At 41.9% G+C, this 19,758-nt stretch overlaps 2 protein-coding genes across 5 annotated transcripts; both read left to right on the top strand.

The window, feature by feature from the left end:
- On the top strand, positions 1–6,578 carry cfap251 (cilia and flagella associated protein 251). Its single transcript, XM_040196751.2, has 21 exons — positions 1–668; positions 767–907; positions 980–1,089; positions 1,173–1,281; positions 1,759–1,839; positions 1,940–2,017; positions 2,103–2,144; positions 2,292–2,506; positions 2,586–2,762; positions 2,840–3,090; positions 3,202–3,353; positions 3,446–3,622; positions 3,703–3,887; positions 3,979–4,093; positions 4,410–4,573; positions 4,660–4,750; positions 5,093–5,236; positions 5,394–5,622; positions 5,765–5,890; positions 6,062–6,214; positions 6,316–6,578. Exons 1-21 carry the CDS (start codon positions 507–509, stop codon positions 6,393–6,395), a joined length of 2,982 nt encoding a protein of 993 aa, XP_040052685.2. The 5' UTR covers positions 1–506; the 3' UTR covers positions 6,396–6,578.
- Positions 6,579–6,962: 384 nt separating this feature from the next.
- On the top strand, positions 6,963–18,199 carry mlxip (MLX interacting protein). 4 transcript variants are annotated; one of them, XM_078086610.1, is made up of 18 exons: positions 6,963–7,653; positions 9,051–9,140; positions 9,761–9,867; positions 10,303–10,382; positions 10,566–10,655; positions 10,745–10,786; positions 11,156–11,396; positions 11,527–11,616; positions 11,798–11,892; positions 12,582–13,161; positions 13,456–13,565; positions 13,799–13,904; positions 13,981–14,096; positions 14,326–14,433; positions 14,518–14,645; positions 14,786–14,909; positions 15,293–15,422; positions 16,346–18,199. In XM_078086610.1, exons 1-18 carry the CDS (start codon positions 7,331–7,333, stop codon positions 16,468–16,470), a joined length of 2,685 nt encoding a protein of 894 aa, XP_077942736.1. In that variant the 5' UTR covers positions 6,963–7,330; the 3' UTR covers positions 16,471–18,199. The 4 variants fall into 4 exon arrangements, with proteins under 4 accessions (XP_077942736.1, XP_077942738.1, XP_040051432.2 ...); XM_078086612.1 differs by having other exon boundaries at positions 11,225–11,396; XM_040195498.2 differs by lacking the exon at positions 9,051–9,140 and having other exon boundaries at positions 7,012–7,653.
- Positions 18,200–19,758: the final 1,559 nt, after the last annotated feature.

The following is a 19,758-nucleotide window of genomic DNA, read 5'->3' on the forward strand; positions in this document are numbered from 1 at the left end:
GTGTTTATACTTCTGTAACAACAAAGGTGATTTTTCATGTCACTACCTGTTGCAATTTTAACCTTGCAGGCAATTGCTGCTGCTCATACCTGCTTTACCTCCATTCTGAAAACACATTTCGCTTAAATTTGAAAACTCGGAACTTGTAATTTAGTCTGAATGCCAGTCATCCGCTCAGTCAACGGTAACTAGGCAACGCGACGCTTCGCCGGAGCTGTCTAAACGAAACAGTAACTTAGTGGGTTTAAGGTAATTACCTAAAAACCTATAAAAACGTTTCCCTGTTGAGAATTGAATGAGACTTATATGACCGCTGATATTGTGGTTATTATTTACCACAGTTACCGTTATGTGTTGTATCGTAACTTTGCTCTTTCGGCTAACTCAGGCTAACTGTTTACTACCGTTAGCTAGCGCTTGCTAACTTTGCCACTCGTAGAGACGTCAACAGAAAAAGGACGAAGCTATAAGAAGTAACTGCAAACAAAGACGTGTAGCGGTGAAACATGATGTCAGATGCTGAAGAAGAGAAGGCGAAGAGTTCAGGAGTTAAGAGGGAAGAAACCGGAGCGGACACACTGAAGATGACCGGGCAATCTCAAGTGTACACTGCAACCAGAGACACTCTCCTCCCGAAGAACATTACTCACACGCCTACACATGCACTGGTAAGCGTGTCTTTTTTGAATATGTATATTTGAACAAACTTGGATAAAAGGGTCATCTGAGAACGATCACCGGCTCATTAAAAACGCTCATTATTCAGTCTCCAGAATGGGTGTTTGGGATGAATCCTGCTCTTTCTGCCTTCAACATGCAAGACCACGATCAGCTGGTGGTCCTCTATGGTGCAGCTCATGTTGGGGTCATCTACAATCACACAACAAAGTCCCAGCACATACTTCAGGTATACAAATCATCAGGTTTCAAGTTGCAGGGTTGATTTAAAAAGCCTAATGTGTATAATCAATCTTCTCAGGGTCACTGCTGCCCAATCTCATGTATGTGTGTAAGTGACGACAGACGCTGGATTGCATCAGCAGACCACGGGCCCAAAAGCACAGTGATGATATGGGACTCCTACTCTGGGTAGCTCTTGATTCTGCATGGAGGCTTTTAATGTAATAACTGCTGCTTTTGATGGTGACAACAAAAATGAATGACTATTTCAGCATTCCTGTGCGTACATTGTTTGACTGCCACCCAGTGGGAGGTGTCGTTGCGATGGCATTTTCAAGTGACACAAAACATCTGGTAACTCTCGGTGCCGAGGAAAAACAAGTGAGTACGCCAGAAGTTTTTTTTTTTTAATTAAGTAACGGATAATCTAGATTGTGAATCCACAATCCTGGAAAAAATAAAAAACGCATTTATGATCTATGGTTTCTCCAAGTACCACTTTCCGGTCCTGGTTCATGATGAATTGGAAATAGACACTTTGAAGGTGAAGAAATGGGACTTTCTTTAAGATGTTAGAGCTCCAAAAAGGCTCTCTTCATAATATGGTAGCAAAGAAAATGTATCCATATATTCAGGATCTTTAAACATCATGTCATGATTTTAGGATTACCATCAGTGCTTAAGTACTATTTGCAAATGAACATATGCAACGACATAAAATCATCTCAAAATGGCGCTGTGTCTAAATATAACCGTACAACAACGAGTTCACAAAAACATCTTCCATGGTTAATATTAAACACTGGATTTTACTAAATTAATCTATTCACAACTAACCATTTGACAATCTTTGCGCAGTGTGTGTGTATTTGGAATTGGACGAATGAAATAGATAAGCCTTTGTGGTTTACTGAGCTGGATCCCGACCATGGTTTCCATGTAAGTTACTTTTGCCTTCTAAACATTGTTTACTTCAGTACATGGACATGGCATTCAGCAGGTCAAACATTCAAATGTTTTTATTTTTATTTTTTTTCAGGACTACATTATTTTCAATCCATATGATAGTGGCCAACTGCTCAGCAACAGTAGAAGCCATTTGCTATTTTACAGCACAGTAAGTCCTGCTGTTCATTTTTTCTCAAAAGATAACAGGTGTTAAGTGTCAGTGTATTGCAATAATCATCTGATTTTATTTTCAGGCCCAAGGAAGTCTGCAATACGTTGCCCTGAATATTGAGAAGGTAAAAAAAAGAATAATCCAAATGTTGTAAAAAATGCTTTGAATTTGTCATAGATGTTTCTGTAATTCCTAGCGATTAGTTTTATGATTTATTGATATGTTTCAACTGGTCAACGTTGAATTTGTATGATGTCTTTGATTTGCTCAGCATTCTCCAGGCACTTCCCAAACTGCCAAGATGCCTCGCAGCTCAATGAGCCAGTCTGTGTTTCATTTGAGATTGCCTCGGATCCTAACAATGACGGCGGCCACCAAAATTGTTGTGTGGGATGTGATGAAAGACGTTGATCCAAACAAAAGCCGCCCCATAACTATAATCCGTCTTCAGAACGATCCAATCACAGTTCTCACCGTAACAGACAGGTAGAGAGAGAGACATCCTTTTTAATAAAAAGGACATGTATTTATTGATTTTGACTTCTCTATCCGTTTGAAATCCAAGGTTTACTGTGACGGGTGACACTCAAGGCCACATCAAGTTTTATAATGAAGAATTCAAGCTCCTCACTTGGTACACCGACTTCAACCTGGATGCCATTGTTTCCATTTCCTTTTCCAAAGAGTGTGCACAGGCCTGTCCTGAGGTCTACAACCCAGAGGGAAAACCATTAATGATGAGGTAGAAGAAACACAATATATTATGTCTGTTATGTCTGTTACGTGCATTTTAGCCGAGCTGACTTCTCCTTTCTGCAGGAACTTTGTTGTGTCCACAGCCACATCCGAAGTAGTACATGTGAATATACAGAGCGGCATCCCTCAGATCCTGTTACATAAGGAAAGTGAGCCCATACATGCAGTGGCCTGCCACCCCAAACTGCCAGTTGTGGTCATGGGCAATCTAAGGGGTGTTTTAAAAGTGTGGGACTATGACAACAAAGTGATTATCTGCAGCAAGGTCTTTGAGACAGGGCAGCAGATTCAGTGTGTCACTTTTGACCCCCAAGGTGAGCCCACATTCTGTCTGACTGAAGCCAGTTTTACCCATCTGCTGCATGGATTATCAGTTAGTCACTCCATTCTACAATGTACACAGTAACCTTTCTGTCTCTGAACAGGATTATACCTGGCAGTGGGCTTTGGAAGTGGTGCGGTTCACATACTGAATCCCACCACTTTACAAAGTGATCCGAAGGAATGTTTTCGCTCCACTGAAGACTGCATCCACCACATCACTTTCTCCTCAGACTCAAAGTACCTCGCCACTGCGGTGAGCAAGTCTGTTTATATCATCGTCTGCGCTGTAGCTTTCTTACAATCTCAAGTGACACACGGCAGCTTCTTTACCTTGTTCACTCTTAGGATGGCGGAAAAGCAGTGACGGTATTCCGCTTGCAGGCTGATGAAGGCTCTCTGCCTCGATGGACATTCTTGGGCAGATACCACTCCCACTACAAGCCCATCAAAGACCTTCTCTTTGGGGTTCATCTGGACAGCACACGACCAAGACTGCTCTCACTGGGACTGGACCGCCGTCTGGTTAGTCTGCTGGACTATGCACTAGTTTGGTGTTTTGTGATACTGTTTAATAGAGTGACACAACTCTCTGTGAAAAATAGGTGGAGTATGACCTGGAAAACAGTGATTTAAATGAGCTCGTCATCCTGAGCTCGGTGCGCATTGAGCAAAGCGCTGTGCCAACGGGCATGACTTGGTATCCTCCAATTACCACAGAGCAATTCCTTCTCGTGGCCTCAGACCAATACAAGATGAAGCTGTTAAACAGCATTACCAAAATGTGCAGGTCTGTGACCTACCGGAACAAGATCGTTTTTTTAATTTTGTCTCTGAATTTTGTCACGCGAACATTTATTACACGTGTTTTACGGAAGCAGAAAGACCCTCCTCGGCCCAACATTCGGCTCTCCCATTAAGAAAACGCTGGTCCTTCCCAAGTGCAGTGAACCTGAATCAAGTTCATATTACCTGGCATACATCACGGAGGACAAGGTCAGTGCTGGACGTTGTTTCGAGTATTTTACTGAGTAAGAGGCTTTAGGCTGGCAGCAGCTTAGCTTTTTTTTAATGGGTAAGTGTGGTCGTGTCACAACTGCAAACACTTGAGTTTCTGTTTCTGATTGGTTGATGAGAATCTTGCAGTTGCCAAAACGTCCAACGGCACAACCTGTGTGCAAAACCTTTTCTCTTCATTTCTTACGTTTTCCTCTGTTGCTGGTTGTTGAATCGTTCATTAGTGCATGTTAGATCTTGAATATATATATCTTAGATATATTAAATTACTGCTAAGAGTGTGTTGTTTATCCAGGTGGGTCTCCAGATAATGCCTCTGGATGGGAACCCCTACAAGTCCAATGCTCGGATCTGCCATCCGACAGGCGTGTCCACTTTTGCCTGCTCCTACGACGGCCGATTCGTTTTCACTGCTGGAACGTCTGACTGCACTGCACTGTTGTGGGAGATAAGCTTAAAGTGAGGTTAACTAACAGCCACCAGAGAGGAAGGGGGACATTTTGTGTAACAATCGGAGTTAATCTTATTATTTGTTGTGAGCGCAGTGCATTGGAGGCAGCAGCTGCCCTGGGAGGGAAGGACCTGATTCCCTTTTACACTCTTTTAGACGGAGGAAGAGACGGAAAATTCTACAGGGTTTGTCAAAAGTTTTCCTTGTGTCCTACGACTACTGAGTGTTAAGTGAGCAGCTACAGATCTTTCAATTAACTTCCCAAAAGAAGCATGCGTCATATTCTCTGTCATCCACATTAAATGAATTATGTGTTTTTACATGTTGCTATATGCACATTTAGTTTTCTTCTCTTTGGGCAGCAGTGCTCACACTCACACATGTATATTGTATTTGTATGGATTATACAGGGGTACAAGAATAAGATCCCAGCTTTTATTTGCATTTCTCCTTCAGTTATGAGTTTTAGACATTTATCAAAGCATGAAAACCAGGTTTGTCAGTTATTGAAGCTTTTATGTCTTTAGGAGATTGAGGACTTATTTTATTACTGCCAAGTTCAGCATCAAGGCACTGACTCCATGGAGAAACGACAGTCATCTACCAAAATCTCCCTGTCAGATGTTCCCTCTCTGATGAGAGCTTTGGCCTTCTTCCCTTCTGAGCAAGAGGTACAATGTGTGCAAATGGGGCCACATTTTCTATTTGTTTATTATTGTTTAGGGTTTTTTTTACAGTACAATCATTACAAAACCACAGTTCTAAAGCTAACACCTGTTGATAAAGAAATTATTTTATATATATATATATATATATATATCTTACCAGATAGAAGATATGCATAACGAGGTCCTGTTCAGCAAGTATGCAGAAACAGGAAAATATGTGACCGACATCAACCTGGAGGAGTTGATCAAGCTGTATGTCAACCATCGACCAGCTTTAGGCATCTCTAGCAATCAGCTTGTTCAAGCTTTTCACATCCTTGGGAACCCTGATATCACAGGACAGCCGGTTTTGCGTAGACATGTACTGCTCAAACTTCTACAAACTCGAGGTACGTACATGCTATTCAGTCAGAAGAGCAGTTCTCTCTCTCTGTTTTTGGCTCTTTTGCTGTCACATTATTGAGAAAATATTGATCCTCTGTTTCAGTTTCTACATGCAATACTTATGTACTGTTGTACATTTTTCCCCAGGAGAAAACATGACGGAAGAAGAAGTGGTAGAATGTTTCACTACACTTTCACGCCTCAGTGGTGATGAGGAGGAAGAAGAAGAAGCCGGACCAGGAGGGGAACAATCTGACACTTATAACTCTGGCAGTATGTAAAAGACAACTGACTCACAAAGTACAACTTAAGAATTCTCACGAAAGGCTGAGAAATAGCATCATCTTTTGACAGCTGTATTGCTGTCACATTATTGAGAAAAGACTGATCCTTTGTTTCAGTTTCTACATGCAATACTCATGTATTGTTGACATTTATCCCCAGGAGAACACATGACAGAAGAAGAGGTGGCAGAATGTGTCACTACACCTTTATCCCTCAGTGAAGAGGAGGAAAAAGAAATACAAGATGAAGATGAAGCAGAAGAAGCAGGATCAGAAGGGAAACAATCTGACCATGACAGTTATAACTCTGACAGTATGTGAAAGACAACCTACTCACAAACCATAACTTAAGAATTCTCACAACAGAGAGAAATAGGATCATCTTTTGATGTGTGTGTGTGGTTTTGTGTCTAGGTGGAAATTCATCTACACTGGCGTGTGTGATCCCACGTGAGGTACCCATGGAGACTTTTACAGGTCCCATCTTCAGCTGAGCACAAGGCTTCCCCTCCTGAGTGATGAAATCAAGGAAACTGTCTGTTGGTCCTTGAGAAGATGTGTTGATGAGCCTCACACACTACTGTGTTCCTAAGATTGATTACAGGTCCTAACAGAGTTGCTGAAATTTTTCTGTATTTTGATTTCAAATTGTACGAATAAACATTTTTATTAACGTGTATCATCATGTCAAGAATTGTAAATAACATTATTTGTCACTGACTAACATTGTGAACAGTGTTATCTTGAGGCACATTTTAATGTTTATACCCTAATGTTAATAGTTTGTTATGGTATAGCTTATGTAAAGGATTGTAATTCGTATCCTACCATGAAACAATACACACACACACACACACACACACACACACACACACACACACACACACACACTGTATTACAGGGAGGGGCCAACAGGCCAACATTTAAAACAAATATATTCAAATGTTTTTATTTATAAATAAAATAATTATAATACATTGATTTGTCACATTTACAGAAAATTGTGCTTTGAGTAACTATAAACTGGTGACAGCATATTTGCAGCCGAAGCATGGACGGGGCGTTCCTCTGTGGGCGGGGCTCTGACGGACTAATCAGAAGCTCTCCCACACAGGAACTTCCGGCTCCGGGCAGAAAACACTCCGCAAGCAGATTTTTATTTTTTTTGGTCAGCTGGTCGCTGCAACTCTCAGCTACGTCAACTAACGCTGTCTAACGAGTCAACAACAAGTTCACTTGGTCTATTAATGACCTACAACTCAAAAACATGAGTGAACCGCGACCTCTACACGGCACGAAGTTGACAAACTTTAACCGAGAGGCCGCCACAACCACGTCTTCTCCGCGAGCCCGATGAAAGCGAGAGTTTTTTTTTTTGTCCTAGCTCGCTGGCTAACATTAGCTATTTGTCCCCCGGTGAGTTGCCGACATGGCTGCTAGAGAGACGTATTCACGGCACGCATACCGCCGCCCGCCGTCGAGGACAAAGACGGAGCAGGACGACGACTCGGACTCTGAGACCCACCTGCTGGGCCTGAAGCGGTTGGACGAGCTGGGCTCTCAGATCATCCACAGCGGACACTTCATGGTGTCGTCGCCGCACATCGAGCACCCGCCGAAGAAAGGCTACGACTTCGACACTGTCAACGAGCGGACCTGTCGCACCTATCGGTTCGGCAACGCGAGGATGTCCCATCTCTCCATAGATGCTTCACTGACCAAGCTCTTTGAGTGCATGACTCTCGCCTACAGGTATGTGGTTGTTGTTGTTGTTGTTACTGGATTCACATGGAAACTTTAATTTGTACCCCCCCGAGCTGACCTTCATCATATGCAGATAAGAAAAGTCAGGCATGGGACACAGCTGTCACGAGTCTTCTCTTCGTGATACTTCCTGCTTGACCACTGGTGATTTGGGGGAAGACATTGGGCCTTCCCACTCTTTACTTGAATGAAAATACCAATAAGACCTATTGAAAATGATCCATCACAAGTAACACGATGAAAATAACCTAAATCTGCTTAACCTTAACTTAGTACTAATGCGTTGGCAGTGTTTACTGTGGTAGTTTCCCACGTTTCAGCCTGGTTTAACATTGGTACAAATGTTCCCATCCAGGTGTTTACACCCCCTCTCACGACGTACATTTGGACGAAAAAAAATGCTTTTTCTGTCACACATTGATATTTGTATTTAATTTAGTATAAATTACCTATTTGGTATTTGTCTAATCTCAGAATTTAATGATGCTTTATTCTAATGGTTCTCGAGCATTAGAAGTTAAAAACCACTAGTTAGATTCTAAACAATGTATCTTTGTAAACTTGTAAACTGTACTAGTTTGTGGTATTCTACTGACACATTATGGCAGAGTTTGTGAGTTAAATAATTATTATTTTTCAAATCAACAACAGAGCCTAAAAGCGATCAATGAGTCAACGGAGCAATCCGGTATCCGCAGCTGTTGCGTGACTGTGTGACAAGACGAGACAAGACTGTGAGACAATAAGGCCGTCCAATCCTTTCATCGGCCCAAATGTAATAATTGGACTCTCCGTCTACCGTCACGTATTTTCTCTGTACACTCATTGCTGGTTACCTGCTGACAGCTGTGTGTACTAACAATATGCAATGTGTGCTTTCGTTATGATCATTTTGTGGGCGGGGCTTTGAAGGGAGGCCTGAAGGCTCCTGCTGTCTGTTCTTCCAACTTGGTGACTTTGCTGCTGGATTCAGGAACTTAACAGACGTCGTGCTTCTCAGTAATTTCATTGCAAAAACAGTTTGCAGCAATGGGCTCGGTTTTTCGGTTCGAATTTACACATTTGCTAGTTTTTAAGACTCTCCCCCCCCCCCTAAAGAGGCTTTTTAGAGGGGGGTGAGTTGCAACAGAAAAGGCTCCCGTTGCTCATGGTTCTGTTTACAGTTGTTGTGCTACTGGTGGAGCGCCAGCTGCTCAGAGGATTCCCACCGACTTTGCTAATGGCACGTTTCTGGATTCGTCGGGAGGACTATCTATAGGCCTGCCAAGCACTGGCCGCAGTTACTGTTCTGCTGCTGTCACCCATATTTACATGAGAGAGGCTCCACTCGCAAAGAGAACAATGGTTTCCCCGCTAATACTGGCTGTTCTCTTTTTATTGCTTAGAGCTGGAGCGCTTACCTACTTGTCAAAGCCGAGCAAGCACACAAACCACACAATAGAAGGCCCGGCAGGAAGGATGAGAAGAAGGAAATCGTGAGCCCACTTTTGAATAGGATTTAACACTTTCTTATCAAAGCAGATGGGAAAGATTTCTGTAATGTCATTCTCTCATGTCCAGTTAAAGTGAACCAAAGTTTGATGCGTACTCAGTTAGTAGTTAAACTTATTCTTGTATTTAGCCATTTCAGCAATAACGCAATTCAGAGTGCTTTCCAAAAAACATCTTAAGCATTGAGACAACAATACAATTAAAATATTAAAGAGCCAAGATTGTATATATTTAAAACAAGGTAAAATATAATTAGATTGGTATAAACTACTGGAAACCGGGCAATGAAACAAATAGGAAAGTATTTGATTTAATTGAATCAAACTGCACAATATTGCTTAAAGATTATCCACGGCTCCAGTGGTCCATATGTGCCTCTTTCCTCTCTGTTTATTTGATCCCTTGTCTCCTGAGACAAGTGTGATGGGAGCATCACACTCGTAAATATAATTCTGACTTGATCTTGTCAGATTCCTGCTTGTTTATTTTTTCGGAAGAAGTGTTTTCAGTACACAGCAATCTACTTGTAAAGGTTAAGCCATTGCATTGGTTTCACAGAAGGTCTTGTGAGATTTTATCACTGTATACCTTCTTGTCTTTTCAGTGGTAATTTGGTGTCTCCCAAATGGAAGAACTTCCGAGGTCTGAAACTCCTTTGGAGAGACAAGATCCGCCTCAACAACGCTATTTGGAGGGCCTGGTATATGCAGTGTAAGACTTCCTCTTTCTGCATTCAAGTGACCTGATTCATCTACATTTCGGCACATTCTGCCCTTTTTTATTGATCTATCGTCTATTACAATCTACATTTCACAGTACTCCAGAAACTGTAAATTCATAAACCATTACATTATGGAACAGTGTTCTGTTTTTCATGACTAGATAAATAGTTGGGCCGTTATGATTTGATATTGATTTGTTTACATACCATGAGTCGTTGTGTGCCAGTGACCGATAGCGTCTCTCACTCAAAGCCCAAAAATAAACACAAACTGGGTCAAGCTTTTCTTGAGTTACGAGCTGAGCTGCGGCCATTATTTTGTCAACTGTAAGAAGATAGTAGTGCAACATATTTTCATTTATGTTTTACTGTATTGCATTGGAAAGTCAACTGAGGGTGTCGTTATTGTTGTTGTTCTGCCCCAGATGTGGAGAAAAGGGAGAATCCGGTTTGTCACTTTGCAACTCCCCTGGATGGAAGTATGGACGTACAGCGTTCTGCAGAGGTAAAGGCAGACACCCTGTGTCCAAACAGCAAGACGTTGTTTTGTTTCTAAAACCTACCATGAGTATGATTTAATGTTCTGTCTGTCGAGCATTTACTTGTCAGTGAGTTTTGAGTTTCCTTCGTCACGTGCTTTCTTTATGCAGTGTGTTTGTGATGGATCGTCTCCGTCTTTCCCCCGCAGGGCACCGCCATGGACGGGGTATGCTGGAAGAGACGAATTGAAATTGTCATCAGAGAATACCACAAGTGGAGAACATACTTTAAAAAAAGGGTATCATATTGTTTTGCAAAGCTGTCTTTTTTTATTTGATTGTTCATACAACATAATGTTTATCTAATGGGGCACATTCTCTTTTATAGTTACAAAAGCACAAGGACGATGACCTCTCAAGCTTGCTTAAGGTATAAAAAAACTGCATCATGCTCAACCCACCAAAGTTCTGTTTATTACCATTTGTACAGCAAATATTAACCAGATGTTAATATTTATGTGAATAACTCTAAAATAACACTAAAGTTTGCTCACTAAACTAGTCACCCTTCCACACTTAAATGCTTTGTAACAATTACTCTGCAAATATAATATAAATATTAACTAGGTCATCACTTCACTGAGCTTGTAACTTGGTCACAGACTCAAATGTATGTCCATAAACAGATATGGGGATGCATTTCAGACTTGTGCATAACGTGTGGAGACAAAGTGTTGTTACGCTGCATGCTTGTGTGTCATTAACTCGTTGGCTGGTTGCATTTCTAACACCCATAAAGGGACCAGAGGAGCAGCTACTGCTGTTCGGGGAAGTCTCTCCAGACATGCTGCGTTTCTCCTCCTATCAGGATGAAGAGACTGCCGTGCGCCGCCTCCCTCGTCGGCATAATGAAACCCCCGCCCCTATGGAGATGGACCCCCTCTTTGATATGGATGTTCTGATGTCCGAGTTTTCAGACACGTTGTTCTCCACGTTGGCCTCGCACCAGAACATAGCCTGGCCGAATCCACGGGAGATTGGTGAGAAAATGGTTCATCTACTTTATGGAACCGATGGGTCGTTTCAAAGTTGGTTGGGAAATGTTGTTGTCCTTGTGTTCACCGTCGGTACCACTGGCGTGCCGTCTCCCCGCCGCTTTACCCCCAACAGCACATGCAGGGAACGCAGACATGATCCAACCAGGACTCATCCCTCTACAACCCAACCTGGACTTCATGGACTCTTTTGATCCACTGCAAGGTAGGGAGGCGTAAGGCACCGGCCGTAGCTGCAGTAGTGCTGCACTCACCCTAATAGTGCACACTTGACAGGAACCAAGCGCACACGTGCTAGTAACTCAGCCAAAGCAGTGGGCTTTGCTTAACGCGAAAGGTAGTGTGGTGTTACTAACCTCTAGCTAACATAGACACTCTTGTTCCAGACTTATTTCACAGCCTCCGTCAGCCCGCCTTCCCCTCTGTTTCACCCACTGCACCACCTGTCACCCTCCAACCCAGCAGCAGCTCACAGTCGCAGGTAAACACAAACGCAAGGCACGGCTCCTAACGCACACCACCCTGGTGCGTTTCCTCAAGGAGTGTGTTACTTTCCCCTGATGCAAGACTTTTGTTGTTGTTGTTTTTGCTCATTTTGTGAGGATTTCTGCCACATATTCTACTATTTCCTGTCCTAATGTAGTTACACTGTTATTTTAACATAATATTACTAAACTTATTAACATAGTATTGCTCAAAAGTTGGCAAAATATTGTTCTTCTCTTTCACGCTGTAGTCCATTTTTTTGCTATATTTTCTGTTGGATCAATTGATGCAACTTCGGCGTAGGTCCTTTTCAGACTTTAACCGTTGCATTTTAGCCTACAAAAGTCCTACAAAACTGTATCTGGGATTCGTACCAAAGACATATTTTGAAGCATATTGTTGTTGTTTAGTGGACAAATATAACATGTGTGAAGAAAATAATGAAACATTGGCTTAAAAGATATGCATTTGGCATTATGTTGAAACTGTACAATATAAAGACTGACATAAATGCTGCCAGTTTAACAGATTTGTCAATTGTTTTGTTACAGTCTCTTCTTCCTACCCTCCCAACTCAATAAAAAGGGACGTTTAGAAAAGTGAACTTGCATAGAACGAAGTTTCCTTTTGCACTGGAGGAAAGCAACTAAGTGCGTTTGTTCCCTTCCCTTTAACCTTTGCCAGGCGCTGTTAATGTCCTCCATGCTCACAAGCAACAACATCGTCCCGCCTGGCCGCCTGCCCCTCCCCTCTCCCATGGCCAGTCCAGCAGACGGTGCTGCTGCTGCTGCGGCAGCATATGAACAAAACTACCTACCTCTGTTTCCAGGGCATGTAGCACCCAGAGATCAGGCAGCAATCCCCTCCGTCCCTCAGCCGTTATCCCATGATCCTCTGTCACAGTGTCATCCAGGTCAGGACTTGGTGTCAGCAGCCCCCATGGTTCCATCGCCCTTGGACAACACCTCAGCTCTGGATGAGGCTGTAGAACCAGCTGTGATTACCCACAAGACCCCTGCTGTCAAACCCAGCGACGCGGCATCCACCTTCAGCCATGCCTCAGACTACGGCTCCATATCCACACAGCCTCCACCTCCTCCTCCTCAACTCCAGCCCTTGGCTCCATTACCTGCCATGCCTGTCCAACACCCGCAGACCTTTGCCCTGCCGCGGCCCTTTTATCCATCCAGTGCCAACAAAAACCGCCCTGTGCAAAGGATTGCCCCCGCTAACACCCTCCCCTCCTCTATCCTCATCCGCACAGGTTGGTTCTTTCTGGCCTTAAGATCGGGAGTTTGGTACGGCCTTGTGCCTTTTAAGGTTGTTGGTCTGTACGTGGAGCTGTTACAAAATCCCCACCAGAGAGCGCTCAAGCCTCTCCTTACCCAAACTAGGCTAGCTTTTGTTTTAATAGAACTTTGTAAGTTCAATTTCCCCCCTAGATATTAAATGAAATGTTGTGCTAACCAATGGAAGATGAAACAGGCCGAGGAGATTCAGTTGTAAAAGATGGGAATGATATCACATAAAACTAATTTGTAGTCTGTTATCATCCCAGCGGCCCCTTTCCCAGGTCACGCCAATGCTGTAATCGTTACACCATCGCCTCTAAAATCAGATGTGGTCCATAATACTGGAGTGGTCATCGCTCCCTCTCAACTTGGAGGGGTAAGTTTACAGATATTACGTACCAGTGGGTCCTTACATTGTTGAGTTGCCAATAGAAAATTACACAAATACAAAGTTTACATTTCATTGTTTGTTTTTCTGTGATGTGCATAATTCACTAGTGTGAAAGTAAAACTTGACTTGCCTTAAAACGTAGGCTGTCAGTTACAAAGTTATAGAATCACATTTTTAAGCTATTTCTTCTTGTCCATTTTTCTTTTCATGTATCTCAGACTCCTGGATTTCACGTCTTACCTCGGACACAGAAGTCCCCTCAGCCGATTGTCCCCAAAGAGAAATCTTCCAGCCGCAGAAGTCAGAAAGCGTCCTCTGTTGTCGGTGAGAGTTCTCTGGGCCTGGATAGTACATCGTAACTGAAAGCTCACAGCTTGTTAACTTGTTTTTTCTTTTTCAGGTCACAGTCAGCCGGCATCGGGTCAAGGATCACCACTTGGGTTAGATCAAGTTTCTAGTCCCCAGTCACTGAACAGCAGAACCGCTACACCTTTGGTAAAGAATGAACAAAATCAGGTCTGTTTTTTTATGTTTCTTAACATAAATGGTTTGCTAGTGTGTTTGAGAATATAATTATTTAAATGACATATTGGCCTCTACAGGCTTCAGACAATCGTCAAATTTTTTGGAATGAAAATAAAATGACATGTTATGTTAAAGCATGTAAGCAATCCTCTCCAATGCTAAACATTACTGAAGACACAGCAACACTGTTTGTGATATTTCCATTGCGGTTTTGTGACAGAGCCGGAGGACAACATACATATCCGCTGAGCAAAAGAGGAGATCAAACATAAACATTGGCTTTAAAACACTCTGCAACCTGGTTCCCACCTTAAAGTCACAATCAAATGTAAGTCTGTGTGATCCCAAAACCCCCACAATGGATTCATGACGTCACTCCTTCTTACCATATGAATTTTCTTTGTGCTTTTAGATGAGTAATGCCGTCACATTGCAGAAGACTGTGGATCACATTTGGAAGCTCCAACAGGAGAGGCAGCAAATGCTGGAGGAGGTCAAGATGCTACGAGAGGAGATCGAGGAGATCAACACCGCCATCGGGTATGTGTAAAAAATGGAATGAGCGGGAGGATGTGGATGAAGGGGACCGCTGCTTGGTCACGCCACGCCTCTTCTGATATTTAACATTTGCACTCAACACATTCATTCTCGACTGTTTCTGCCTCTTGTCTTGACCGCAGCTCGTTCCAGGAACAGTTGCCTGCAACAGGAGTCCCCGTGAGGCGGAATCGCTTCGACCACATGCAGGAGAAGTTCGATGAATATGTAAAGAATCGCACTCTTCAGAACTGGAAGTTCTGGATTGTATCCTTCAATATAGGAGCTCTGGCACTGTTTGCTTCATACATATTTTAAATAAATTTACAGTTATTATATTACAAAATCACAGTGTATTAAAAAGGAGAATTGCTCTGTTATCTACCAAATGCGGTGGCCATGTGGTGGTCGGTGGCATTACGGATCTCTTGACAGATAACCTAATGTTTTGTCCCTGCATACAATAATAAGTACTACTCTTATTTCAAATCAATCTGCGGTAGTGTTAGCTCTACACTTGTGATTGATGCATGTGTGGTCAAATCTGAAAATGGTCATGTTAGAACTGTTGGACTAAAACAGTTGGTCTGGCCGAATTGCTCTTGTCTCATTCTGCAGTCTGACTGATCCTTGACCGTCATTCATTGTAGTTCAGCATCATCATCAAGCCTCTCTTTGAGTCTTTCAATGGGATGGTGTCGACCACAAGCAGGGCAGAGCTCTGTCAGACCACGTTGCAGTGGCTCGATCGTCACTGTTCTCTTCCAGTGCTCAGACCCAGTAAGTAAAGGAGTATTTCTTGTTCACGTTGCGCATCAACCAACAACATCCTATCAGTAGTTGTGGATCATTTGCGGCCCAGTAGCAACTTCCTTCCAGTTTGAAAGTGTTAGATCACCACTGTGAGCATTCAATTGCGGTTTTATACTTCCTATTCTTCACTATCTCTATTTGGTGTTATCAAACCATCTCATGAACCAAATTCAACAGCGCATCTTCTCATTTTTAATGATGCAATTAATGCGTTTAAATTGTCCATCTTCATTCTCTTTGGCAGAAACCGTAAAGATCAAACTCTTTCATCTTTATTTCTTCTTTTTTTTTTCCTGCCACTTGTCAAAAATAAATGCCTTTGTTCCTGTCTTGGTTGGATTTTACCATGACCGTTAGCAGGACTGATATCAATGGTGACGTCAAAAGATTTCTATCCATGAAGTCACAGTTTAAGCTGGTCATTGCTGCAGTAAACTGTTAAGAATAAAGAAGGTTATCGCTCCGCCTTTTCACTACATGTTCAGCGTGGTTGTCTCCATACATTTAATGATGCAACGAGTGACCGGTGACTTTATTTTAGAATTCCCTTGAGTCACTATTTGTAGCGTGACACACAGGGTGTTTCTGTGTACTGGAAAAGGAGTGTTTTATGGGAAACCTAAATAAACAATAACATGTTCCTTGAAGATAAGAGATTTTTTTAAGTTGAGTTGTTTCTGTGTACTGGAAAAGGAGTGTTTTATGGGAAACCTAAATAAACCATAACATGTTCCTTGAAGATAAGAGATTTTTTTAAGTTGAGTTATATTTGAGGTATTGAGCACAATCAAGTTAGAATATCGTGTAGCATACATAGCATGATAATTAGCTTCAAAATGCTATTTTACAGTCAGGTTATGGTTATTAAATTGTGCCTTCTTGTTTTTCAGTGGTGCTGAGGACCCTCCGTCAGCTGAGCACAACCACGTCCATACTCAGTAATCCGTCCCTGCTGCCCGACGAAGCCACGCAGGCCGTCACACAAACCGATGGGTGGCCTTGCTCTCAGAGGTGATGAGTTGAGCCAAAAGCCACCTGAACCGTGTCACAGAAATCATCATGACTCATTACTAATTTACCATATAGACATTCAGCAAGGTCCACATGTCTTCCACAGATACACAAAAATACAATGATAAATATAAGCAATTGTAGCTTTTATGAGATTTTCTTTAAATGGCAGCAGCTAGTACTACCATCACAAGCTTTAAGTGAAAAGGTTAAAGGTTATTGGAAGGTGGTGCTGGTTGTTTGCCTTTTGAACAATGTATTTAAATTTGAATCCGTTTTCAAATATATATTTTATTTCAAAAAATATAAAAACACAACGTTGTTTTGAAAAGGGAAGTATGTTTTTGCGTGATTGTTCATTTTATTTACTCAATTGTAGAAAGTGAATGGATAGCATCATTTTTTCTTGTAAAAAAAGAGCATGACTTGAATGTGGGATTCTTTCAGAACTAGTTGGCTGCATAGTTTGGGCGTTTTGGGGAGAAAGGTTTCATAATGTCGAGGTTCGTCTGAAACACAGTCACTCGTGGGCTGCTCTGTGATTGATTATCACAAGAAAGCTGAGATCATATTTTTTCAATTTACTCAGGTAAATGTTTTTTTAGACAGTTGACAGGAGTGGTTCCCTGACGGGTTCCCAGTCGTGCTGAACTCCTTCTTACTCCTTTGCTTGCTCTTCCAGTGAGTGCAACTGTAAATTGTACCGGAAAGCAATCGTCTTAAAAATGACATGTTACATACATGGGTCACAACAATGGAGAGATGTTATTTACAGCCCTCATAGGGAGTGAAATGGAGATCTTCAGTCCGGGTTCTTGGATAATGCACAGCAGTTGTAGGCGTCTTCCTGTTGCACGACGGTCACTCAGGGATGCGCTGGTCAGTGGCATTTTTTTACAGTTCAGCCATGAACAAATCGCGTCGGGATCCATTACAGCAGGAGAACATGTCTTTGTAAGGGTACAGCCTGTTGTTTTCTACCTTCCTAATTACACTTATTGAAAAGGTGTGTTAATGGCGGACAGGAGAAAACAATGAGTATGTCATGTGGAAAGGTACAGCACAGAGAAACCGAGCAAAAGGCCGTAGAAGGGAGTCGACTACCCGTCCGTTGTTTCGCGTTACTGAAATCATATTTGTCAGAGTACCTATTATCTGCTTGAGAACTATCAGCATGTCTGTCGTACAGCTTTAAAGTCAAAGTGCTCTTACTCTGTATCTCTGCAGGCTAATTAGTTTTTCTCTCTCAGCATTGATTGAACACTGATTTTGTGACTTGATTTCTAAACTCAGTTTACAATGTACAAATGGCACCACATTTCTTATCGTTGAATGATTTACATGTTGATGTAGACTACTCAATTCACAGTGCACCTGAAAAGCATTCATCAAAATTCAACACATTACAGTGACGATCAAATAGGCCCTATGACCTTATGACCCAATGTTGCACCGTAGCTTGTCATTTATGTGGTCATTTTATGTGTTTATTTCCTTCTCATCCTTGGATTTCAAAATGTTTGTAATTACAGGTGAGAGTGGGTTTGCACCTGATGATAATGTACAGTAAATCATCGCAGATTGGATCTGCCCATTATTTGTTTTAAGATGTAAAGATATTTTCTTTGTTTTGCATCTGAGTGTTTTTTTGTTTAACTTCCAAAGTTCATGCAGCGAGTTTTAAGATGCCTTAAATGATTTGGACTCGCAATAAAAATGAACAAAAATAAAAATCCCAACTTGGTTCATTTTAGAATCAATGTAATTTTATGTCATAATTATTACTTATCAGATACTGATCATAATAACAACTATGCAGTAACATCCTGAACAGGTTTCTCATCCACATGAAACTGGAATACAAAAATGTATGTTTCAATGATTAGAAGGCAGCATTCATATTAAGCAGATCAATTTAAGAAAAAGTTGCTCTGCTGAGATGTTGGTCTAGAAGCTTCAGCACACATTTGACATTAAAGTCTACGTCCTGCTGTGAGGGGGGCAGGATGCAGTCCTGGTCGATCAGCTTCTTGGTCACATGAAGCTCAAGAGAACAAAGTTTCTGGACTGTTTGCTTCAGCCTTTGCGACAGTTCCGAGGTCGGCTCTGACATGTTCAGCATGTAACAGCGGAAGATGGAGAGATGTTGACCAGTGAAGAGCTGCCCGTCGGGCACAACCAGTTCTGTGTAGTTCTGGGTGAGGCAGGAGATGTTTGGAAGCTGTCCAGGTACCTCCTGCAGGAGATAGACTTGGTCAGCACTGTGTGTAAATGTGTATCAGTGAGTAACGCACAGCCAGCTCAATATTCTCAGCATGATCAAGTAACGTAATCCCCCAGAAGTAGCCGAGTGTTTGGAAGTTACATCAGATTTTCAAAATAATTTAATGCTTGGAAACATTTTCCGTTACGACGGTAGAGATTTTTCAACTTAACACTCCTGCGCTTCAAAGCTGCTTTTGTTTGTATAATAAACAGATTAAATAAGACATCCACCTTACCAGGTAGCCCAAGAGGGTCTTTATGTCCTTCCTGAGGACCTTAACGCCAGCCTTCAAGGCACCGCGATTTCCCTCCTTTCGAAGTGCAGGCGCTGCTTCTACACTGAGCAGACACACCAAAACCATGACTGCAGCAGTGACATGGAAGAGCACAGAGTAGAGATTAACTAGATTTAATGAAACACACACATACAGTTGTTGTGCAAGTTTAGGTTGTAGGACCTGGTTTCAAATATTATGACATTTTTCAATAATGCTTACCAGTACAGGATTTCATGACAGCAGGAGGCTCTGGTCTGCAGCAGGTTCTCTGATGGGACACTTTCTACGATCCATCGATCTATCGAGGATTTCTTTTATTGGGATTCCTTAGATAAAGATCGACATCTTAATATTTCCCCTTGCGTGTTGTCAGTGAACTAGTCATACATGTAAAAAAAATTCACTTCACTTCTGGGGGTTCCCTCAGACGTCCTGTGACGTGCATATAAATTAAATACATTCAATCACTTTTTCCAACGGTCAACTATTTTTATAGTCGTTTTATATCAATTATAAAGTATTCTGTTGGCACTCATTAATTACCGACAACTATTAATATTCTTTTTCAATAATTCATCTGGAAATCTCATCGATCAAGATGTGTAACCAAAGTGTCCTACATTGAGTGTGTGCGTGCAAGTTTCAAACCAAACCACTGAATTTAAAAGATAATTTATTCTCCTGGATCACAAAGCTACAGTTAATCACAGTCAACCTCGATATCAAACAAAATGACTGAAAAATGACCT

Source organism: Gasterosteus aculeatus, chromosome 13 (genome assembly GCF_964276395.1).
Source record: "Gasterosteus aculeatus chromosome 13, fGasAcu3.hap1.1, whole genome shotgun sequence".
In the NCBI taxonomy this organism is placed as follows: domain Eukaryota; kingdom Metazoa; phylum Chordata; class Actinopteri; order Perciformes; family Gasterosteidae; genus Gasterosteus; species Gasterosteus aculeatus.

Bases quoted from the DNA above. Each gene is read 5' to 3' on its own strand.
- cfap251 (XM_040196751.2), top strand. From the start codon at position 507: ATGATGTCAGATGCTGAAGAAGAGAAGGCGAAGAGTTCAGGAGTTAAG. The intron at 3,888-3,978 runs GTCTGTGACCTA...TTACGGAAGCAG, and splicing joins AGCATTACCAAAATGTGCAG to AAAGACCCTCCTCGGCCCAA. The intron at 5,237-5,393 runs GTACAATGTGTG...ATATCTTACCAG, and splicing joins TCTTCCCTTCTGAGCAAGAG to ATAGAAGATATGCATAACGA.
- mlxip (XM_078086610.1), top strand. From the start codon at position 7,331: ATGGCTGCTAGAGAGACGTATTCACGGCACGCATACCGCCGCCCGCCG. The intron at 10,787-11,155 runs GTATAAAAAAAC...ACACCCATAAAG, and splicing joins ACCTCTCAAGCTTGCTTAAG to GGACCAGAGGAGCAGCTACT. The intron at 11,893-12,581 runs GTAAACACAAAC...AACCTTTGCCAG, and splicing joins GCAGCAGCTCACAGTCGCAG to GCGCTGTTAATGTCCTCCAT.